Below are 25,344 nucleotides of genomic sequence, written 5' to 3'. Positions count from 1 at the left end.
TACATGCTTACAGTGACTCTGATTGGGCTGGTGATTTTGATACTCGTCACTCCACTAGTGGCAATTGTTTCTTTCTTGGATCGTCATGCATTTCTTGGCTTAGCAAGAAACAATCCACTGTTGCCACGTCGTCATGTGAAGCTGAGTACAAGGCAGCCTTCACTACTGCAGTTGAGTGCGTATGGCTTAGACGCTTACTTGTTGATTTGGATGTATCTGTTACGGAGCCTACTCCTTTATATACTGACAGTCAGAGTGTCATTGCAGTGGCACGGAACCCTGTGTTTCATGCTCGCACGAAACACATAGAGATTCACTACCACTTTGTCAGAGAGAGGCTACATGCAGGTGATATCAGCCTTGTCTACTGTCCTACCACCAGCAATGTGGCAGACATCTTCACCAAAGCTCTTCCACGAGACAAATTTGAAGCATTTCGCGATGCTTTGAATTTGACGCCCTTTGGTGGCGGATGATCCTTGTACACTTGATCACTCTTCACTCCAGGGGGGTTTGTTGGGTATCTCACACGCCTTACTTACGCCTACGCTCATATGGGAGTGTGCGGGTAATCACTAGGACACTGGGGCACTTTTTACTCTCGGTAGGAGAGGTTTTTTCCCCCAGATTATGTGTACTATTTTGTATGTGCTTGTGGTGCACACTTACGGGCACTTACTGTGTTCGGGTGTGAACAGCCCCTTATAACCCTAAGGTATAAGGGTTATCATTTGTACTTTCAGCTTACACTCTATTCAGTACTATTGCATTGGGTATCGTGCTCAACTCTGTCTCTCACTCTCACACTGTCTACTGCACTTCAGCTGCACCTCGATCCTCTCCCATCTGACAAGCCTTTTGATCTATCTCTGAGTATTCGCATGCCAAGAATGTGATTTGCATCACCAAGATCCTTCATGTCAAAGTTGCCATGAAGACTTTGCTTTAATGAATCCAAGGCATGAGTATCCGTGCAAGCAATCAGCATGTCATCAATATACAAAACCAAGATAATCAGGCTGCCATCTACTGCCTTCTTGGTGTACAAGCAGTGATCCACTTCACTTCTATGAAAGCCTTGGGACTACATGAATGTATCAAACTTATGATACCATTCTCTTGGTGCTTGTTTCAGCCCATACAAACTCCTTTTGAGTTTACATATCATTTTTTTCTTCCCTTGTTCAACAAACCCTTTAGGCTGCTGCATATATATGTCTTTACGCAGATCACCATGTAAAAACACAGTCTTTACATCCATTTGTATGAGCTCCATATTCTTAATTGCAACCATGGCCAAAATGTAGTCATCTTGACTACAGGAGAGAAAATCTCATCAAAGTCAATTCCATGCTCCTGCTTGTATCCCTTTGCAACCAATCTTGCTTTGTACTTTGGTGAGGAACCAGAAGTGGCCTTCATCTTGTAAACCCATTTGCATGGAAGGGTTTTCTGGCCTTTAGGCAATTGCACCAAGTTCCAAGTGCCATTTTTTTTCAAGAGATTCCATCTCTGACAGCATGGCTTTATACCATTTCTTGCTATCCTGTCTGTCCATTACTTCCTTGAAGCAAGATGGTTCACCAGAGTCTGTCAACATGACATAATCAGCCACATTAATTGCACCAGGAATAAACCTGTCAGGTTGTCTAGTAGCCCCTAGATGATCTCCTAACCCAACGGTCATTGTTTGCTGGCTGTTCCTGCAAATTTCCATTTTCAGCATGCTGTCCTAGCATTTCAGCCTGCAAATCAGCATTAACAGCTTGTTGTCATGGCTGTTCCTGCACATGTAATGGCTCATTTTCATGGGCAATACTTGGCTGATCATTTCCAATATCATTTCCTGCATTTACAGGTTTATTTACAGTAGGTACTTGCTGCTGTACAGCGGGCACATTTTGCTGTCCAAAAGGTATTTCTTCCCGGAATATAACCCTACGGACCTCCTCAGTCTTTTTGGGCTGTTTGTGCATGCGATCTTCCCAGAAGATAATGTCATTGCTGCGTACTACTTTCCTTTTCTCGGGATCCCACAATCTATACTCCATTTCACTCTTGTCACCATATCCTAGGAAAATGCATTTACAGGACTTTGGCTCAAGTTTGTTGCGTTTTTCTTTACGAATGTGCACAAAAGCCTCACATCCAAACACTTTTAGATGAGCATATGAAGGTGGCTTGCCCGAGCATGCTTCTTGGGGAACTCCCCCTCCCCCCAAAGACCTGTTTGGTGACCGATTAATTAAGTGAACGGTTGTCATAACAACCTCTACCCAAAAACCATGGGGTAATGCAGCATGAGATAGCATCGTACGGACCTTATACTGTATAGTCCGATTCATATGCTCTGCAACTCCATTTTGGGGCAGATTATGAGGAGCAGTGAGCTCCCTCTTTATCCCTTTATTGTCACAAAATGCTTGAAAGGCCTTGGACAGATATTCCCCACCATTGTCAGAGTGAAGACACTTAAGTGTCTTATCTGTCTGATCTTCAGCCAATGCCAAGAATTTTTTAGACTTATCAAGCACTTCATCCTTGCTACAAATGGGGCAAACCTATACTTTCCGTGTAGTATCATCGACAAAGGTGACAAAATATTTCTTTTCCCCTAAAGATAATCCTGGCATTTGACATACATCCGAATGTACTAACTCTAGAGGAGAAGATTTCAAAGAAAGAGACTTTTTATGAGACGTCTGTGCATGTTTTCCATAAATACAATGATCACAATGCTCAAAATCAGCATAACGAAGACAAAGCAAGTAACCCAAACGAGAAAGCATTTTCATTCTTGTTTGACTCATGTGTCCCAACCGGCCATGCCACAGAGAAATGCTTGGCTGCTCGGTCATGACAACAACATGGTCACGCACACTAGATACATGAAGTGGATACAAAGTATCACTCTTGCAACCTCTGGCAATAACCCTAGATCCCTTACAGATCTCCCATTTCCCATCACTAAAGGTGGTATGAAAACCATCATCATCTAGCTGCCCTGTGCTAATCAAGCTCTTCTTACGCTGAGGTACATGCCGTACATGCTGAAGTGTAAAGACAGAGCCATGCTGAAACTATAATTTCACACTGCCAATACCTGCAATCTCACATGCATAGTTGTCCCCAAGATGGACAACACCATGTCGACCCCTAGTATAGGCAGAGAACCACTCACGATGAGGGGTGACATGAAAGGAAGCACCTCAATCGAGAAGCCAGGTATGCATGCCATCATCTGTATCTGTAAGTAAAGCATGTGCACCAAATTGTGAAGAGACAAGGAGTACGTTACTCCCATTGTCACTGTCATGAGTGACTATATTCGCCTCTTCAATTTTTACACTGCTCTTCTTAGGCTGACTGTCCTTCTTCTCTTCCTTGCTATCATCTGTCTTCTTGCCTTTTCCTTTCTCTTTTTTCCATTTGTAGCAATCATGTTTAAAGTGACCCTTCTTGCTACGATGATGACATCTAACATCTTTGCCACGTGATTTACTGCGTCCCTTGCTATCATATTTGCCCTTTTGCTGTGATCTGCCCCTAGTATGCAAAGCACTGGAAGACTTACTGGATGCATTGTTCTGCCGATTCATCTCTTCCATAAGTAGAGCACTCTCTATATCAACATACAAAAGGATTACATTAGAATTTCTCATAGCAGTCCTGAATGTATCCCAACTCTCTGGTAGAGTGCAAAGTAACAAAGTAGCCTTAAATTCCTCATCAATCATGAACTTCAAGGCAATCAGCTGGCTGAAAATGGAGTTAAACTCACTCAAGTGAGTAGACATTGCTGTACCCCCTTTCATACACAAATCCATAAGCTTTTTCAGCCAATACACTTTGCTTGCAGCACTCTTTTGTGCATACAGTTCTTCCAGTCTAGTCCATATAGCATATGCAGAATCCAAACCTTCAATGTTGAACAGCAAGGCATAAAAAATCGATAGCTCTATGGTTGAGCGTGCAAGCTCATTTAACTCATCTCAATCGTCCTGTTTCATGTCCGCGGGCTTTGCCCCTTTGGTTTTGATCGGCTTTGCCTGCTTCTTTTGCAACAGGATATTGGTAGCACTGCTTTCGCCATACTGCAAAGTTATGTGCGCCTTCAAGCTTCTTTATGTGCATCAAATTACTGCTGTCATTGCTGCCAGCCATGATATTCAGCCCAAATGTGACAAAAAATTCAGCAAATGTAGGCCCAAACTGCCACCTAAGTGACCAAGGTACAAACACGTACCAATCAGCAATAAATGACCACGTAGAGGCATAGATTTCAGATCTGTAATTAAATTTTCAGAAGCACCAAACCATGTGCTACAGCATTATCCAACTGATTACAGCTGTTCCAAGGGCATATGCATCACATTACATGAGGAATCCTAAAATTTCAGCTACAATTTCTGTTGTACATGTACCCACGGGCATAAAATTTGACACGAATGGTCAAAAGCCCCAAAATTTTGTGCTCAAAGCATCAAACACACATTTGCATTTTCTTTGTCATGCATAGAATAGGCCAATTTTGCCAAAATAGGGAAATTTCAGCAAAACCCCCAAATTTTACCAAGTGTTGATGTCCAAATTGCATGGAATTCAACCTGCATGTACATAAAATGACCAAATGCTGCACTGATTTTGCCCAAATTGCAAAAGCCCCAAATTGCACGGGGTCCAATGTGCCTCAATGTCGAGAGATTGGGTTAATTTCAGCCCAATTTGTGCATGTACATGAAAAGCCCCAAATCTCGAGGACAAAATGTCACAAATTCCTGCAATTTCTGAGATAGATGTGCTTGTCCTGCATTAAATTTCCCAAATCTGGGAAAATCCCCAAATTTCTGGGCCAGGTTTGCATGAAAATTGAAAGCTGTGTCTCCACGCATGAACGCCTGGAAGTGGGTAAAAGGAATTAAAAAAAATATTGATTTTGATAGAAAATTCTGACGGGTCCGTTGACCCGCCAGGCATCGCGTGACTGACGGCCCGTTGGCGGCCGTCCCCTGCCTGTCGCCCGTCACGCGTCGTGTCGTCAGTGCCCGCTGGTCAACACCCCGCCGACTGCTGGTCCTCGTTTTCAAGTTGCACGCTACCCGCTACCCATTGTATGCCCGGTGCCCCACTAGTCCTGTCGCACACTCTCCTCGTTGGAGCCTGGCCTTGTCGCCTGTGAATGGCAACACGATGCTTGCAGCTTACGACTTGCTCGTCTATCCTGCTCGAATTCCGAGAGGCACGAATGCCTCACCCGTAGCTTTGATACCAGTTTGTAGGGACTGGTTAGGCATGGAGATCGAGACAGAGTGTCGTTAGGCGCAGTGAGAGACAGAGAATGAGAGAGAGCAGAGTAGAGAGTGAGGCCGTTTGTAGGTACAATGACGAGTGTGTACCTTTAGGTTTTTAGATAGATATATATGTGTAAGTACAAGTGCTAAGGGTGTGTTCACACCGGAGCACATTTAAAGGCACGACGCTTTTATTTCCAACATGAAGATGTCGTCGATGTCTGTGCCGAGGCCTAGGATGTTTGGATTGGCTAAGGTGAACAGCTTGATCAATCAGTACTCCTTATCCGTGTGTGGACTATGGCGGTGAGAGAGGCTCTCGTGTGGACTGTGGCTATAACTGTATTTAAGTCTTTTGAGTCTCCTTTGCAAAGAAGTCTGTGAGCTGCCTCTGTGAAGGGCCTCGATGTCCTGGAGTAGCTGTACTCCTGAGGTGCATGTCACGAAGCCGTCGTATCTCAAAAAGAAAGAGGTGAAGGCATCGTTGATCGGTAAAATCCATGACTCCGGATAGTGATCCAAATCCGTCTCTAAAGAGACAATGGAAACGACCACGAACCTCACAATACGCTGGGTAGCGGCAAATATAATGCTTCTCTGTCTCTCGATCTAATTGGTATATCTGGCATATGCACTCCTCTGGTGGGATGGATCAATATCTGCCAGTCTCAATCTCTAGCTGATGTGAGGTGCGCAACTGGCCAATAGTACATTTGATCCCATGGAAAAGGTGGGTGTCCATCTATCTCGGGCGAACAATAAATCCATCATCTGTAGTATGAAGGAAATGCATGCGGTGTTCGCTTGACGTCCAACTGGGTAAGATCCATCTTCATGATCTTGCGGATCTCTAACCTGCTCAGATCAAGAGATGGTGCATCAAGGGAGTATTGGAACAAGGGTAACCTGTCCATGCTAAAGCCATGCAGCTCAAACCAGGCCGACATTTGTGCATACCAACATGAAGTATCACCCTCTCTGGCAAGCTGCTGGGAGGACTCAAGGGCCAACCGTGCATATCTGTGTCTGGGTAAGTCCCATAGGCTATGTATGTATGTGACCGATCGGGTGAGGACCTCTACCACAATCGGTGTAGTTGCTAGCTCGGCTCTAATGATCTCATGTGGCATTGAGGCCTTACATCTGATCATCGTGGATATCATGGAAACTAGGGGTTTCTCCATCGACCTCCATCCATCATAAGTGCACCCTGATCTGCTACGGTGGTCAAGACTAGGCCCCCATATCTATACTCCATAAAGTAGTGTGGATGTGAGTAGTGTATGGAAGAGCCATAGCTTGGTGCGGGGTTCTTGGAATTGCACCTGTGAGCACATCCTCTCCAAACCACCTAGTTCCGTGTATCCGCGAGTCAGTCTAGTGTCTGTTGCCTCTTGTATAGAAAAGGTGGGCCCTGCGAATAAGACTCCTAGGTATGTATAAGAATCCGCATACTCCAGCTCCTCAGATCCATATGTGAATTTAGGTGCTGATCTCCTGACCCACTGTGGTGTAGTATTAAATACCATCACCTTGGTTTTACCAATGTTCACTAAAAGCCCACTGTCCAAAGTATAGGAGTGTAGTGCATCCAAGTGTCTCTGTAGACCCTTTGGAGAGTCAGCTATCAATACAATGTCATCTGCATATAGTAGGAGAGGTATCCAAATGCCAGCTAGTGGAGCTTCTCTATCTTCTTCCTGTGAAATGTAATCAGCAATCCTATCAATGTACAGGCCAAATAATGTTGGAGAGAGGGGGCATCCCTACTTCACCCCAATGGTGGAGTAAATAGGTGTCGAAAGGCCCTCAGGTGTCCGGACTCTTCCCACAACTCTCTCATATAGTGCCAAAATACCCCAACTAAGCTCTTTCAGTACTCCCATGGTATGCAATCTATTTATCAGCTTGTCTCGCGGTACTATGTTAAAGGCTTTGCGGAAGTCCACAAAGCAACAGTAGGTTCGTCGGCCATAGGCCCTTCCCTCCTCAATGATCGCTCTGAGTGTGAGGATGTGATCGAATGTGGAGAAGCCTCTCCTAAAGCCAACGTGTCCCTGTGCTCTAAGACCCCATATCTTTGCCCACCTGCTTAACTCATGCTCAAGGATGGAAGCATATAACTTAGCCAATGTATGACTAACCATGATAGTCCGATAGTTATTGGGTAGAGTAGGGTCCCCTGACTTGAGGATAGGCACAATAGTGTTCGTGCTCCAACTTTCTGGTAGGCCTTCACACATGGCTCTGTTAAACATGTAAGCTAGGAATCCTGCCACCAAATCTCTAGCATGGATCAAGTGCTCGGCTACTAATCCATCGTGATCTTGTACCTTTCCTTTGCTAAGTCTGTCAATGGTGTTGGGGTAAAAGGCCTCTGGGCCTACCCGTGTATACTGTGACCGCCCGTTCTTTATTCATATATAATATGATAGTGTAATAAGGCTGTCAGTTCAGTTGGACAGCACCTACATTGTGTGTGCTCTTCTCTCCCACATCTTCCTCTTCTCCTTCTCCCCTTCAACTAGTATTAGAGCGGGTCTTCAAGAGCTCATCCCGACCTTTCACACGAGGTATGAGATCTTCATTCTCACTCAGTTTTCAGCTCAACAGGGTTTTCACAGGTTGTGGGCAGCCATAGCTCACACCTCTTGGAGCTTTCTTCACTTGGATCTTGCTTCTAGCCTATCAAGGCTTGCTGAGGCTTGGTGTGGGCCTTCTTTGGCCCCCATTTGTGCCTCCTTTGGACCCCATTGTTGACATGTACAGCAGACCCCCCTAGCTAGCTCACGCTTTTTTTGCGCCTGTTTCAAAATCTGGCCCAAAAATCGTTCTTTTTGTCATATCTCGAGCATTGGGAACCCGATTCAGGCAAGGTAAGAGTCTAAGTTGGGGTTTTGGCATGCTCTAGACGTGATGACGATGTTGGATTTGCCAAATTGTGATGACAGAATATTCTGCAACAGATTTCAGGTCTGAGACAGCATGTATTTGTATGCCTATGGCTTATGTGATGCTTCTATTGATGTCTATTGATATCGGATCACTTGTGGATGTTATGCCTCTTATGTGAGATGCATTTGGAGCTGATTTAGCTCAGCCATTGACTGTTTTGAACAATCCCAGATCTGTCCAAAACAGGGCAGCCACCTGTTACTTCAATTTTATGCTTATAGGTCTTGGCATTTGATGCCGGATTATGCCCGGTTGGTGCCTATACATACGGGAATGTATGCCTATGGATTTGAGCTTGGATTGAGCACTGATTTGCTCAGTTTACAGAGGTTATATGCTGCTGGAAACTTCAGGGCTGAAGCTATTTATGCTGTAGTTGGGTTATGCCTATTGTTCACGGGGTGCTCTCGGCTACTCGGTATGATGTCATGATGTATTTGGACTATGCCACATGTCTTGTTTATGCTCGGGAATGCTTTTGAGCTGAGATTAGAGCTTGATTTCGGTTTGACTGTCACTTCTTTGCAGTTGGCATTTCATCTATGACATGGTTTATGCCTAGGCTACCCAGTACGAGTTATGATGTCTTGGTGAATGCTTTATGCTTTGGCTGTGGATGGTAGTTGTTTGAGCTCGTCTCGACATTCATTTGAGTATTCCCTTGAGTAGTTGGACATTGACTTGGATTTTTCTGTTATGACTTGGATTTTCCGTTACGACCTTGTATGCTATATGGGATTTGATGCTCCGATTATGGATCTTGGCTATTACTTGGATGCACTTACAGGTATTGAGCAGTGAACTGTCCCCTTGTTTTGGAAGTTGCCTATTGAGCTGTAATTGCTCATTTGCATTTGATATGCGGGATACTTACTGATCAGTGGACTTGGATAGTGCTTGGGATTTACAGTTATGGCTTTCTTGCTCCTCTATTGTCTAGCTTCTATGCTAGTTGGGCTCCTGTTGCCCGTCCATATTAGAGAGCAGATGCTATGTATGCTTACCTGTCTATGCACATGGTCTACTGTTGTATACCTTACAGAGCCACTTATTTGGATGTTGTTGTATAGATGTTTGGGCTTCACCTGGAGCTTGACTCTTGTAGGATGCTTTGCCACTTGTTGGTCTTTACTTGACTTGGATGTTCCTTGGTGGCATGATGTACTGTAGAGCTATGTGTATGCATATGGTTATGGGCTGATTTCATGGCTGAATATCATATGCTCTTATGACAGATATCTTATGCTTTACTATACTGTGGTTGGTTATGTCATGTAGTTGGCTACGACTCTTCTTCATGTGGGAGCTTTTGCATCCTTGATTGATGCCTTTATGTCCTCCCATCCATTGAGGTTTCATGAGCATTTGCAGCATGCTTCTACCACTGATGTACTAGCAGATGATTGTCTTTATGAGCAGGTTCCCTATGTTGGGACAGCCCTCGACTACTTGAGCTCCGTGGATGCTATGGATAGCCCTATTCATGATGACTTGGATTCCTTGTCATCTTCTACAGGTTCTTCTACTTCAGATGTTGTTTGCTTCCATTGTGGGAAGCTTGGGCATGTTCAAAGAAAATGCTTTAGACGGATTAGAGAGCAGTAGAGATAGAGATGGACTCGACATGAGCAGAGAGTTAGCGATGCAGCACGTATTACCACTCTTTCTAGTGGTGAGGTACATGCAGTTACCCATGATGATGCAGTTGAGCATGTCCTCTTGTCATCTAGTTTCCCTACAGCTTACTTGCTCAATGATCAGGCCCATGCCTTTGATTGGCTTTTCGACTCTATGGCATCTTGTCTTGTTACCCCTCATAGAGCATGGTTCTCTTTTTATAGGGAGGTTGATGGATGTATTGATTTGGGCCTTGAGCAGACTTATGCTATTGTTGGTACAGGGAACATACACCTAGCTTTGCCTAATGGGACTTCTCTTATGCTCAGGGATGTTCTACATGTTCCCATGCTCAGTAAGAGCCTGATTTCTGTCAGTTAGTTGCATGATGCAGGTTACTCTGTTTCTCTTCAGGATAGGTCATGGAAGATCTGTCATGGTTGCTTGGTTTTGGCTAGAGGTTCTCGAGTTGGTTCTCATTATCCAGTGCATGTCTCTCATGTGGGAGATTCTATGGTTGCAGTTATCCGGATACCACATGCATTGTTATGGCATTATCGCCTAGGCCATATGCACCACAGAGAGATGGAGATCTTGTCTCATTCAGACTCATTGCTGCCTCCTATGTCACTTGCAGATCTTGATGCTTGCCCTGATTGTACTCTTGGTCCTTGTAGAGCCTCCTTGGCTTATGGCGATCGTATGAGGCATGCTCCTCTAGATCTTGTCGATTGTGCAGTATATGGACCTATGCCTTTCTAGTCACTTGGTGAAGCGTCGTACTTTGTGACCTTTGTTGATCATGCTACCCATCGTATTTGGGCTTTTCCCTTGGTGCAGATTGAGAATGTTGCAGTTATGCTTGATTTATGGATTCTGTTGGTAGCAGGCCTAGGTGCTTGCAGATGGATTATGAGAGTCATGCTCTCTCTCCTAGCTTTCGGACCTCTTGTCAACAGTATGGCATTGATTTCTTGTGTCCACGGTATTATGGGATTGCTCATGGCATGTGTCTGACCTTACAGGCAAAGGTTGCTTCTATGCTTACCACAACTGGGTTGTCTTATGGCTTTTGGGCTGAGGCCCTTATGATAGCAGTCTATTTGGTTAATAGGACGCCGTGCTTGACCTTGGATGGTATTACACCCCATGAGGCATGGAGTGGCATGCAACCCTCCTATGATTACTTGAGGATGTTTGGCTGCCAAGCATCTGTACGTATGCCACATGAGCCTATGTCACGTAGATGTCTCCTCCTTGGTTATGGAGATGGTGACTTTAAGGCCTACACATTATGGGATTTGGATGCCCAGCAGGTCATACGCAGCCGTCATGCTGTCTTCTATGAGACGCAGACACCTCTTAGCCCTCTTGATGAGCGTTTAGTATGCTTTATGGCTGATTTTACAGCAGCTACAGTGCCATTAGAGCAAGCTGTTTATGCTGAAAATAAGGCACTTATTGGCCTAGATGACGTAGCTATGCATAGCAGTCAGGGTTAGGATGTTGGTGGTCAGTTGCTAGACCCCTTGCAGGCTCATGAGAGCCGCTTTCTTGTAATTTTGCAGGCTAGACAGCCAGCCATATGTTAGTCTTCCGCTTCGTTGAGGCCACATGTAGTCTTGAGACCCCATTGGACGAGTGTCCGGGATGTTGGCCCTCTTTCAGTGATTGACTCTGGAGAGTTTAACTGCTCTCCGCTGTCTTATATGCGCCATGCTGATGCTATGCGCGACTCTGATGCTTTACAGCCGTGCACTGATGAGTTGTGCTTGCTTCATGAGAAGCATTCTTGGATTGCTCCATTGTATGGAGCTGCGGAATTCCTTATCTCCTGGATGTCATGGACTTGGGGATGCTTGACTCTTCTTTTGCAGAGGTTCTCGACACTTCTTGCATAGCTCGCTTTCCGATTGGGCGTTGGGTGAGATGTTATGATTCCTCACCTTGTCCTTTTTTTTTCTTTTCTTTGTTTTCACTCCCTAGCCACATTGGCCTTTTAGTGGGAGGTTGTTGGGGTAAAAGGCCTCTGGGCCTACCCGTGTATACTGTGACCGCCCATTCTTTATTCATATATAATATGATAGTGCAATAAGGCTGTCAGTTCAGTTGGACAACACCTACATTGTGTGTGCTCTTCTCTCCCGCATCTTCCTCTTCTCCTTCTCCACTGCCATTGCATTCCCTTCAAATGGCCTCTTGGACCCTACTTTTTGTAAAGAAAAAGGTGGTCTCTGGACAAGGCTCAAGTGGGTCAGGAAGAGGTGGCTGACCCTCCACAGTATAAAGACTAGCTGCACACTCCTCCCATACAACAGTAGACGTAATAGGTGTGGTCAGGCAGAGCTCTCTGAAAAGCCTCCAAGCCTCTCTAGAGAGAGAGAGAGAGAGAGAGAGAGAGAGAGAGAGAGAGACGTCTACATAAGGCCAATGTGGCCTATGAGACAATCCAAAGTACATCCATGTCTAATGTCATCTCATTAGTAAGGTAAAGATAACATTACAGATAAGTGGGTGGCCTATGAAACAATATTGAAAATAACTATATGATGGGACTATACTAGGGTTGGACCATGTGTAGTGTTGTTCCATCGATAGAAAAGAAAAGGAAAGGAAAGGAGAACCAGATCTGATAGAATCATGTACAAAAGTGTGGTGGAGACTATGGGCTGTAGCTGATCTCAAGATCTGCACATGATCTCAGCTATGACGCGGTTCCTAGTTGCTTCATTGATATGCCTGGTGGTGAGTCTTCGGTATCTCGTGATAATGGCTCTAATCCAACTATGGTGTGGCCTCCTCGGATGTGGTCTTGGTAGACGGGGTTGTCGTGCTCGGCGAAGGGAAATGGCTCTATCGAATGTGACTCCACGGTGTGGCTTGTAAGGTGTCTGGCAGGGTGGCTGTGTCTCCGATAGGCTGGTAGTGTTAGTAGGGTCGGCTTTGTAGAAGAAGTCTTTCACTGCTCTGTGTGTGTGTCCCTTTGGGTGAGCTAGCCTCTTGTCTCGCAATAGTGCAGTTCAGCGCCTCTCGAGCTCCAAGAGGAAAAGACCTAGGCATCTCTGGTCCTCATACTCCATGACGCGATGAAGGGGTCCAAATCCATCACAGAAGAGGCAGTGGTACCGTCCTCGTATGCCATAGTATACTGTGCATTTGCATATGTAGTGCTCTTCCGTCTCAAGCTCTCGACCACAAAGCTGGCAAGTCCTATCCTCTGCTAGGGTATTTGTCTATCTGCCTGTCTCCATCTGAAGCCTATGTGAGGAGGTGCGAATCTGTCAGATAGCAACTCCTACACTATGGGAGAGATGGGTGTCTATATATGCTGGCCGAATAGTGAAACCATCATCAGAGAGACACAAGAAATGACTCCTGTAGAACTCCATCCTCGATCCTAGAGGGAGTGGTGGATGGATCCATGTCCTTGCTGTTTCAATCCTCAAGATATTAGCTCTGATCACCTGGTTCAACTCTGATCGGCTGAGAGAAAGTGTAGGGCAGTCAAGGCTATAATCCAAAGGTGGAAGACTGTCAATATCCAAACCATGTAGGCTCATCCAAATAGCCATATGTGAAAATCAACAGTTCTTCTCGCCTCTTGCTGCTAGTTGTCTAGATGAGGTTAGTGCCAATCTAGAGTATCTATAGGTGTTGCCCCTAGGGCTGCTCTGACAATGGGATGAGAGAGAGAGATAAGATAAAATAAGAGCTATTAACATCTCTAAAAGGCCAGAATGGCCTATGAGACCATAACCAATACAACTGGTATCATCATCTCTCATTAGAGAAGAAGAAACAAAATATATGTGTAGGTCTACATGGTAGATTGGAATGAAGTATAGAAAACTGAAAAAGCTGGAAAAAGAGTGGAGTATCTCCCCCTCAGTGTAGAGAGAGAGAGAGAGAGAGAGAGAGAGAGAGAGAGAGAGAGTTATATTAAGGTCTACAAAGCCAGATCAGCCTATGAGATCAAAAAGTCAGGGAACTTTCCGAAGTCCCAATATAGCTGTCATGTAATGCTAAGGCTAACTAAATGGAAAATGAAGAGAGATTTTTCATCTTGTGCAGGCAGACTTGTGGAGTGTAGGAACTATTTTGTACCAATTGGTGACAGGACAGCCACCATTTGTAGGGCAAAGTCCTATGCAGGTGTGTATCTTTTAAACTGAAAAACATTTTGTTTAACATGAAGATTAAGTTTATTTAGAAGGCTCCTTGTACTTATGCAGCTGCTGCAGAACATCAAGTCAAATGAGCTTCAATTTCCTGCATCTGTATCAGCAGGACTTCATTCTGAATGCATAGACCTTTGCCGCAAGCTTCTACGCAAGGACCCTGGTATTGAGTGCATCCACCCCTAATAACTGTTTAAAATGATCTAGGCCTCCTTTTGACAATGGGTATTGCAGATGCTGTTATTAACCAATTGAATGTGAATTATCTAGGCCACCTTTTGACAGTTGGTATTGTAGTTGCTTATGTGTATAAATACATCAACCATACATTTGATACATCAGGTTAGTATTGCTTCACAGAAGATTTGCACTGCAGTGCCTGCAAGTCCCTGCATCCAAAATAAGGTCCTTAAAACCTGAATTTTACACCATGCCATGGCATATTTCTAACAGCGAATTTAAAACCCTGGAATGTATTTACTTCGGCATTTGGGTGAAAGCTGTCTGTGTTTGCAACTATCAATGTCATCATCAAGCATATGACCATCAAGTTGCTATCAACTTGTTAGTTGTATACAATGTGACCTATGTCTCTAGCCTATCATTGCTTTATTTAAAACAATCGAGAAAATTGTGAAAATTTGGCTATAAGATAGTTGAATCTGTACACAAATAAGCATTATATGTGCAAGTGAAAAGATAGTAATCCCTCTTCTTTTCGGAGAAGGATTGCTAAATATATGGGTCATAGTGCCACTTAGGTCATGCGGCAATAACCTTGATTATGCAATGGGGTTAGGAGCACAAAGACTAATTATTTATAACATCCTTACCCTGATTTTGACTTCACAATGTTGAAGGATCACAAGCAAGTTAGTGGTGAGATTGTGAGATGCCTTGGTCAAGATATTCCATCGAGCATGCAAGTTGCATTGCATATTGATGGGAGAGGTGTTGTGAGCATGCAATATCATGATGAGTTGCAACTGATGTGTAGGATGGCGTGAGGAGTAAACATAAAAACTGCGAGTCCTGTGGCTAATCCACTTCTCCACTGACACTGTTTGAGGCCACATACAATTATAGAATCTAGATATCTCCCAAAATAATATTAGAAAAAATAAGAAACCTTATGTTTCTTCAAGGAACATATAATTAAAAATTAATCTTGTCACAATGGGTCTATTATCCAAGTTCCATGTAATAACAAACAAACAAGTATATAGAATGTTCATTGAGCACTATCAATCTTGTATGCATTGGATTTAGTAGCCTCCAAGATCATCAAAGGGACATGGTATGTCCTTGAAACAACTTAGAGATCAATGAATTTGACAAAAACTTTCTACATTGTCCTAAGGCTTCTTTTCATGCAAACTGATCTCTATGCCTTACATTTGCAATTCCATTACTTCAAATCTCAAAAAAACAATTCCCTCCATGGCTCATCTCTCTTCCCCCCTAAAAACAGACAAGAGGGGAGAGAGGTGAAGAGACCAAGAGCACACACACACAAAATCAATGGAGACTTGAGCACACAGAGAGATAGGGCTGAAATCTTCTTTCTTCTTCTTCTACACGAAAGAACTCAGTCTACAACATGATAAAATACTAATATGAAAGTACCACAACATATGTACATGTTGTCAGGACAAAACAAAAAAAAGGAACCCCCCTTAAAAAAAGGGGGGAAAAACCAAACAAAAATGGGGTGGCCTGGTGGTATGGGTGCTAGTCATTGAGGTCAAAAGCTAGGCCAACATAGCTGCAAGCTGTATGGTTGGAAGTTTAAGAGCTTCCTTGAGCCCCCTCCTATGAGAGAGAGTGTGTTGGACAGATTCTGCTCCTTACAACATTCACAATCTTCTTTTTTATTTGTATTATTGCTTGAGCTTATTGTGTGCTAGTCTTGTGTCGTATAGTTTGTGTTCTAGAGACTCTCTAGTCCCTCTCATGATCAGGCTCTAGGGCAGCATGCTGTCTCCCATCTATAGCCTCTCACCTCTGGCAAGTATATGTACGGACTTTGGTGTCTCTGTATACAAGATGATGTCCTTGTTAGTGAAGGTCTCTTGGAATAGCCTTTCCTCTATCCTCATGGCTCCATTACAGTTTCACTTTGCGAACTTTAAGTGTGTCTCATAGGCCATGCCCCATCATTGGTGCCTATCTGTGATAACGATGCACGCTTCTCTGTATAGTGCAGTTTGCTCATTTGCCCGCTTGGTGGGCCTCCATAATTTGCGGCATGCACTCTCTGTGGTGGGCTACCTGGGTGGGTGTGATCATCCTCAAGTTATATTTTTTCTCCTTTGAGAGCCTTCCTTTTGGAGAGGAAGGCTCGTTGTGACTCAAAATCAGTAAATTTGATGATAAGGGGCCGACCCTTTTCTAGATCCTTCTCTACGCACCATGCTTTTTCCACAATGGAGGGGTCCTCCACTCCCATTTTTTTGCATATTCTCTTGGCATCTTCTGGAGGGCTGTCTCTCTCTTTCTTAGCCCTTCCTTCTTTGTTGGCGTCTTCTTTTCCACTTCGATCCATTTGGAGTTTTAGCCACTTCTGCTTGTGCTTGTTTTACTATGGTCACCCATGTATTAATCTCCTTCGTTACATGTGGGATTTTCAGCTTTGAGGATTGGTACTATAGTATTAATTGATCAATTGTAGGGAAGCCTTCACATAGGGCCTTGTTAAACAGGTGGGCTAGAAGGGGTGTGAGTATATCTTTGGCATATGATAGGTGCTCTGCTATGAGGCCATCATGGTCTTGAGCTGAGCTCTTCCATTTTGGAGTTTGTTGATGGCGTCGTGAACCCTCTGTGTGCTGAAGAAGGTAGATGACATGATCTTGCCTTTGGTGGTCGGCGGGGCAGCACTGGACTACGTGGGTACTTGATATAGTGAGGTAATATATGCATGCCACATATTTGGGGAGGTAAAGGGTGTATGGGCTTGGGGCTCCTAGAATGCCTTCCATGCCACCTTGTTGTGGTGTCCCAAGAATAGCTGGTAGAACTTGTACTCCAATTTGGATAAACAATCTTTCTTCTTTCACTGCACTAGGCGACGAAAGATCGAGTGTGTGTATCTGTGTGTGTAAATCCCTCGTGCTTCACCTTGTTGGAGGACGAAGTTGGGTTTTCCTGCACTGCTTGTCATACTGGCCATTCTGTGGGACATTCTTGCTTGGGGAGGTGGAATGGGTATGTGGGGATCCATCTCCAAGAGAGAAAGAAAGAAAGAAAGAAAGAAAGAAAGAAACTTATATTAACGTCTACAAGAGGCCAAGTTGGCCTATGAGACCAAAAGGTTACATATAAAATGTCTGGGAAGTTTTTCAAGTTCGAGTAAAGCTACTATCTGGTGTTATGGTGAACTAGGTGAGTAGGTACAAAATGGTATATAGACTCGATACAATCTAGATGCACTTCAAGTGTAGTGTGGAACTGCTCATGGAGCGTGGTCATCTTAAGATGTCCCCCATGGGCCTGTCTAGCATGGAGAGGTTAAAGTGGCGGGATATGGCTCCCCTGTGGTGCTGTAGTATCCGCTATATCTGTAGGTGATGTCTCCTGCGGGGGACATGGGCCTGCTGGGTGTGGGTGGTGAGCTCTGCCTCTCTCTGTAGCTCTATCCAAGGTGATTCCTTAGGGTGGGGCCACTGGTCAGTTGGCTGCAGTCCTCGTTGTAGAGGGGGTGGCCAAGGGTCTATAGATTTCTTGGAGGATGCGTTGCTGTGTGTTCTCGACCGTTTGGTCCCGAACCCATAGAAGGTGGTCCCTATGTTGGCGTAGCTCTAAGAGGAAGAGTGTGAGGCATTTCTGGTCAGGAAAGTCTAGTGTTTGGGAGAGTGGTTTGAATCCCTTCTTGAAGAGACAGTGGAAGCGGCCTCTGATCTCGTAGTACACTGGGCATCTACATATGTATAATGTTCTTCTGTCTCTGGCTCTAGCTGGCAGGGTTGGCAGATCCTGTCCTCTAGGGGGAGAGAGTCCACTTTGTATCTACCTCTCTCGATCTGTAGCTGGTGTGATGACGTGCGGAGTTTCCCGATGGCACTTCGAACCCTGTGGGACAAGTGTATAGCCATGTATCTCGGGTGTATAATGAAGCCATCAGGTGTGAGGCGTAGGAGGTGCTCTCGGTAGAAGGACATATTCTTCCCCAGATCCTCGGCTAGTAACACCCATGTCCTGACTGTGTAGTTGAATAATATCCGCCCTGATGACGCGGTTCAGCTCCTCCCGGCTATTCTTCAGGTGGGGGCTGTCCAGACTATATTGTAGGGGCGGGAGGTGGTCCATGTGTAGCCCATGTAGTTGCAGCCAGGTCTGAGTACGGGCGTACCAACATTCGGTGTCCCCTTGCGATGTGAGTTGTTTGGATGATTCTAGTGCGAGGTAGGAGTATCTGTGTCGCGGTATGCTCCAAAGCCTGTGCAGGAAGGTCACCGTCTGGGATAGGGTCTCTGCCACTATAGGTGGTGCTCCCAATTCTGCCCTCACAATCTCATGTGGTATTGATGGTTTACTCCTGATCAGCCGGGAGATCATCATCACTAGGGGGCATTCCATCCACTCCCATCCTTCGTATCTCTCCTCCCCTTCGGGCAATGGCTGATCTTGTGTGGTTTGCCGTGTATGGTAGAGGCTAGACCCCCATATCGGGACCCCATACAGAATTGGTGGTGTGACCAAGGTATCAAAGAGCCATAGCTTCATCCCAGGTTCCTGAAATCGTAGATGTGCACGTTGGCTTTCCATAGATTCCAAGGCAGCGTAGCCGCATGTCAGTCTGTCCATTGCAGCCTTCCTCAGGGTGAATCTCGGCGTTGAGGATGTGATCCCTAGGTAAACATATTTTTGGACCACCTCGACTATATCCTCTCCGTATTTGAATTGGGGCATTGACCGGCGGATCCATTGGGTGGATGTGTTGAATACCATGATTTTGGTGTTCCCTAGGTTCACTGAGGTCCCTGTCCTGGCAAAAGGTCCGTAATGCGTTTAGGTGTTGTTGCAGTCCCTCCTGTGTGCTAGAGAGGAGAACTATATCATCTGAATATAGTAACATGGGTATCAGTGTTCCCCCCAAGCAGGATCCCTCCCCTCCAAGTCTGTCCACATAATTTGATATCTTGTCCATGTAGGTCCTGAATAGGGTGGGGGAGAGGGGGCATCCATGCTTTACCCTAACAATGCTAATAATCTCCTTTGATAGCCCTCCTGGTGCTTAGACCTGTCTCGTATAGAGTCAGGATTCCCCATCTCATCTCAGTCGGGACATTGAGCACCTATAGTCTCTGCATGAGTCTGGCTCGGGGAACTGTATCAAAGGCCTTGTGGAAGTCCACAAAGCAACATTACATCCGCTTTCTCTGTGCCTTGTTTTCTTCAATGATGGCTCGGAGTGTGAGGATGTGGTCAAGTGTAGAGTAGCCTCTCCTAAAGCTGGCTTGCTCTCGTGCTTGGTGTTGGTGTATCTCCAGCCATTTGCTTAGCTCATGCTCCAGGATGAATCCGTAGAGCTTAGCCAGCACATGGCCAACCTTGATTGTCCGGTAGTTTGTGGGGACCATGGGGTCTCCGGCCTTTAGGATTGGTACTATTGTATTAGTTGACCAACTGGTTGGGAAGCCTTCACGTAGTGCCTTGTTGAATAGGTGGGCTAAGAGGGGGGCGATGGTCTCTCTAGCGAATGAGAGGTGTTTTGTACTAGTCCCGCGTGGTCCTGGGCCCGACCATTTTGGAGTCTGTGAATGGCATCACGGACCGTTTCAGTCCTGAAGAAGGTGAAGGCAGTTGGCATTGTCAGAGTGCAGCGGTGCGGAAGCGTAGGACTGAGAGAGAGAGAACGCAGAGAGAGAAGGGAGAGAAAGAGACAGTGTGCACTGAAGATCTGCTGTATAAAGAATGCTGAATACAAAGATATACACGGGCGCAGTGCGCTGGACTGCGTGTCTCCACCTCGACGATGCGACCTGCTGTCCACCTCGAAGTCTGCTGCAGTCTGCACTGTCTGCTGTCTGAAATCTGTTAACAGAGACAGAAATCTGCACGGCACCGGTCTGTAATCTGCGACAGAGAATAGTGGCCAGACTGCTGAAAACGTCAGCAATAAATAGGCGAAAAATCACCTAGAACAGGGCTCAAAACTGGGGCGCAGCCTGATAAAAGTGGCTGCAGGCAGTTGGACTGCCACGTGGCAGTCCGACTGCACAGTCCGACTGTGCAGCTGGTCCAACTGCTGGACCATCACGGAGTGTGTCACGGGCCCAGCGAGGAGGAGGCCGAACCTCCCCTCGTCGTTCTCCATCAGTAGAAGACTCTGGAATGTCCACCGGTGGTAACTCCTCAGAAGGATCCGGTGGAACAGTAGACTCTGTGTCAGAAACAGAATCATAATCAAACGGCACAGGCTCCAGTGGAACTGTAGAAGGAGCCAAACTCTCCCTTGGATCTCCAAGAACGGGATGCTCCTCACCCGTTGAAGAAGCCGGAACCTCCACAAACCGCACATCACGGCTAGTATATACATCCCGCTTGACGGGATCATACAGTCGGTAGCCTTGGGACTGGGAGCTGTAGCCAACAAATACCTGTTTTCGGGAAGCCGCTTCAAATTTGTCACGGTGAGCTTTGGGAATGTGAACATAGGCATCACATCCAAAGACCCGAAAGTAAGAAACATCTGGCTTCGACCCAAAATACGCCTCAAATGGAGTCATCCCTTCCACGGCCGAAGTAGGAGATCGGTTAAGGATGTGGACTGCAGTAGCCACAGCCTCGGCCCACAGAACCTGGGGGGTCTGTCGGTGCTCCATCATGGTGCGCGCCATCTCGATCACACTGCGGTTCTTCCGTTCTAGAATACCATTTTCTTGAGGAGTATTAGTATTGGCAAACTCCTGGTGAATTCCTCTATCTGCACAAAACCGAGCAAATTCATTAGACACAAATTCACCTCCCTTGTCGGATCGCAAGGTCTTCAACTTCCGGCCTGATCGGTTCTCCTCAAAGAGAAGCCAATCCTTGAAGTGCGAGAAAGCTTCTGACTTTAGTGCCAAAAAATAGGCCCATGTCATCCTGCTATAGTCATCCACGATCAGCATGAAGTACGAGCTCCCACGCAGGGACTCATTCCTCATAGGGCCACATAGATCTGTAGATACTAACTCCATCGGTGAAGTAGACCGCCGCGAAGCTGTGTGGGGGATGGCATCCCGATGCTGCTTCCCCCGTATGCAGGAGACACATGGCTGCTGGCTCACCACTATATCTGGCAACCCTCGAACAAGCTGTCCCCGTGACGCCTTCCGAAGATAGTCATAGTTCAGGTGACCAAACCTAGCATGCCATAATTCAGACTGTGACTGTGAGGTAAGAAGAAGAGTGGAGAGGGCAGTGGAAGACTTCAGTTTGTAAATGCTGTTCTCCTCATATCCAGATGATAGAACCTTCCTCGATTCACGATCAAGGACTCGCACTGTAGAACTGTCAAACTCCACCAGAAGACCAAGGGAGCAAATCTTATGGACTGAAAGGAGATGGTACCCCAATCCTGGTACATGCAAAACCTCTGAGGTATGGGTGCCACCTCGTCCATCCGGAATAAGCTGCATCTTACCCCGACCTGCAATAGAAACGGAAGAGCTGTCTCCAATGAGAACCTGCCCACGCGATGGTCGCAGCTGGGCAACACCATCTGATGAAGGAGTCATGTGCCGTGAGGCACCACTATCAATAATCCACTCTCGAGATTGGGAAGCCGCCATCGCAGCATCAGAAGCATTCGGTGAAGCGTCCTCAATGACAACTAAATGTAGAAATGCAGCTGATGAGGGTGCAGCCACTGCTCCAGAATCCTTGGTTTCCTTCTTCTTGGTGTCCTTCGAGTCTTTGTCAGGGCAATCCTTCTTCCAATGGCCAGTCTTTCCACAAATATGGCATGTGGAGTGTTTGTCCTTGTCCTTCTCCTTGTCCTTCTTGGACTTGTTATCCCCCTTCTTCTTCTTTTGGTCCTTCCCCTTCTTCTGAGAGGCTTGACCTGTCAACGCCTCCGTCTTGGAAGCATTCTGTCCCTTTAGCTGTTCCTCTTGGTCCAAGACCATAGGAACCAACTCTTCCCACCGAAGAGTAGACTCTCGCCCCGAAGCAATAAGGGCAGAGTAAAATGTACCGAATCGTGGCGGCAACTGGGACAAAAGTGTGATCGCCATGTCTTCGGAGGAGATCGGCTTCCCCGCATTCTGAACCTGCATCTGTAGCTGCCTTAGCTTGTTAATGTGTTCCCTTAGCGAAGAAGACTTATTGACGGACAAGGTCCGCATCTGTACCTCCAAAGAAACCCTCTTCATCAGGGTCATCCGATTGTACATTTGATCAAGCTCCAGCCATATCTCACGAGCCACCGTCAGGTGCTCGATGTGAGCGATCACGGCTGTAGTGCATGATAGAAAGAGAAAGGATCGAATCCTGGCATTCAGTTTGTCCCAATGAGACTGGGCCCTGGCCAACTCCGCACGAGCATCGGAAGAGAGTTTGGACTCATCTCTTACCGAAGGCCGGTCAATATCTTCCTGTACCAACTCCGCCAAATCATAGGACTCCAGAATGGCCAACATCATAACGCGCCAGATGCAGTAGTTGTCGCCGTCGAGCTTCTGATCTGTAGGAAGAGCCGGTAAGACAGGCACCTTCCGGTCCATAATCGCCTGGAACTCCAAGTCCATCTCTGTAGACATCTTCACCTGCAATGCCTTCTCAAACGCAAAAGCAGCCCCCTCTGACTGGGTAAACTCAGCCTGCTAAGGCTCTTCCGCGTCCCGAAGCTTCTTCACCCGCCGGAGGCGATGAAAAAGCAAAACCTGCACTTTTAGGTTGAAAACTCAAACTTTCTCCGCGTCAAACAGCAGTAAACAGCAGCAAATCCACCACTTGTACTCCTTTCCTGTGCGCCCACACTCGTTTCAGCCTTGTTCCAAGGCGCAGCCCTCCTGTCTGCCCTTAAACGCAAAAAACGCAAATTTGTGTCGCGATGGAAACTCCTCTTCAGGTTGATTCTGCGCTCAGTCAGCCCTCAAACACTGCTCTGATACCATGTCAGAGTGCAGCGGTGCGGAAGCGTAGGACTGAGAGAGAGAGAACGCAGAGAGAGAAGGGAGAGAAAGAGACAGTGTACACTGAAGATCTGCTGTATAAAGAATGCTGAATACAAAGATATACACGGGCGCAGTGCGCTGGACTGCGTGTCTCCACCTCGACGATGCGACCTGCTGTCCACCTCGAAGTCTGCTGCAGTCTGCACTGTCTGCTGTCTGAAATCTGTGAACAGAGACAGAAATCTGCACGGCACCGGTCTGTAATCTGCGACAGAGAATAGTGGCCAGACTGCTGAAAACGTCAGCAACAAATAGGCGAAAAATCACCTAGAACAGGGCTCAAAACTGGGGCGCAGCCTGATAAAAGTGGCTGCAGGCAGTCGGACTGCCACGTGGCAGTCCGACTGCACAGTCCGACTGTGCAGCTGGTCCGACTGCTGGACCAGCTGTGCTGCTGCCTAAAAACAGGCTATGAACTCTAACAGGCATGTCCTCTGGTGGCCAAGGTAGGGGGGGTTGTCTTGGCACGTGGTACAGTGAGGGGCGTAGCTATGCCATGTCTGTTGGGAGGTAATGGGTGTCTGTACTCGGGGTGCTTGGAATGCCTTCCATGCCTCCTTGGTGTCTTGCCCTAGAAATAGCTAATAAAACTCGTGCTCTAACCTGGATAGGTATGCCCACTTCTTCCTTCGCACTAGGCAACGGAAGATCATGCGAGCTTGGCGGTGTGTGTATTTCCCTTTGGCTTCCCTTGTTGGAGGTAAAGGCGGGTTTCCTTGCATTCCTTGTCGTACTAGCTATTCCATGGGGCATTCTTGCTAGGAGACGTGGAGTGGGGGCATGTGTGAGGGAAGTATGCGGCGGCTGATGTGTGAAGGGTCCTGGCCAATTGTGTCGTGGACTCTTCCAAGGGTGTGTGTGGGTTCATCTCCTGTAGGCTCCAGAGTACAAATGATTTGAGTAGGCACTCGCCGTTGTCTTGGTGAAGTGGTATCTGGGGAATCTTTGAGGGCTGCTCACTAGGGGGGTCCCCTCGTAATTGCATGTGATGCTAAATTGGAGGTATGCGTGGTCTGCGGCTACCGCCAGTGGGCGTGGTGAGATGTTGAAGGCATGTATGTTTGGGATCAGGGCAGGCGGCCCTAACAAGTAGTCTAGTGTGCTGCCTCCTCCTGAGCCTCTGGATGCATGCTTATGTGGAAAGCATGTGAGTGCATCAGACCCAGGCCATTCGGCTAGCAGGCCATTAAGGATGGCTAGTCCGTGTGCCCCTCCTAGTGCTACTAAATAGTCTCCATACTCTGTGCACTCAGCTGTGTCCTATGATGTCCGCCGGTTGATCCCCAACTCCTCTGGTGCCAACTCTCGGTACATGTGGTCTTTGCTCTCAAAGGAGGGGACTTGCTCTGCGCTGTGCCGGCGTTGAAGTCCCCTATTAGCAGGATGTCTTCTATGCTGGAATAGTGCATGATATCCTCATATAGGGGTAGGTACGGGGACAGCCCTCCGGGTGTCGCATACGGGGAATTTTCCGGGGCAAAGTAGCATACTGTGACATATATATCCCGTGGGCGGTTTGTTTGTATCCTGATCCACATGAAACAGGCTTCATCTTCCCTCTTCATGACTTGTACGATGTGCTATAGCTCCTCCCTATAGAGTACTGTCACTTCCCCTGACCCTTTGGTTCCCCCTCGGGATCTAGCCCAGGGGCAGCATGTTGACTCCCATTTGTAGCCTTTCACTGTTGGTAGGTGCATGCTTGGGCTCTGGTGTCTCTCTGTATACATGACTATGTCCCTGCCCATTGAAGGTTTTCTGGAAGAGCCCAACATCTGTTCTCATGGCTCCATTATAGTTCCACACTGCAAATCTCAATTGTGTCTCAGAGGCCGCACCCCGTCATTGGCGCTTCTCCATGATGATGATGCACCCGTCCCTATAGACTGCCCATTTGCCTGCCTTGCGTGTCTCCATGATTTGTGGCATACATTTTTGTTTGTGGGCCACTTGGGCTGGGGTGAGGTCGTCTTCTAGATATATTTTTTGTCCTTTGAGGGTTCTTTTGGAGAGGAAGGCGCGTCGTGAACTCTTAAGTCATTAAATTTCAGGATGAGGGGCCGCTGACTCCTTGCCTACCCTTCACGCCTTTTCCACGAGAGAGGGGTCCTCCCCCATTTTCTCACAAATGCCTTTGGC

General features: G+C 46.5%; 1 protein-coding gene across 1 annotated transcript in view; it reads left to right on the top strand.

Annotated features, from left to right (window-relative positions):
- LOC148016787 (serine/threonine-protein kinase ATG1b-like) overlaps window positions 1-25,344 on the top strand; it is a 118,169-nt gene that overhangs the window by 61,234 nt on the left and 31,591 nt on the right. The window contains exons 6-7 of the mRNA XM_087664556.1: window positions 13,935-14,015; window positions 14,096-14,204. Coding sequence (XP_087520682.1) covers window positions 13,935-14,015; window positions 14,096-14,204 — 190 coding nt within the window. The remainder of the gene's footprint in view (window positions 1-13,934; window positions 14,016-14,095; window positions 14,205-25,344) is intronic.

This window comes from Lygodium microphyllum, chromosome 23 (genome assembly GCF_053477565.2).
Source record: "Lygodium microphyllum isolate KBCC chromosome 23, Lygodium_microphyllum_v1.1.10, whole genome shotgun sequence".
NCBI classification, from domain to species: domain Eukaryota; kingdom Viridiplantae; phylum Streptophyta; class Polypodiopsida; order Schizaeales; family Lygodiaceae; genus Lygodium; species Lygodium microphyllum.
This window is presented reverse-complemented; position numbering and strand designations above follow the sequence as displayed.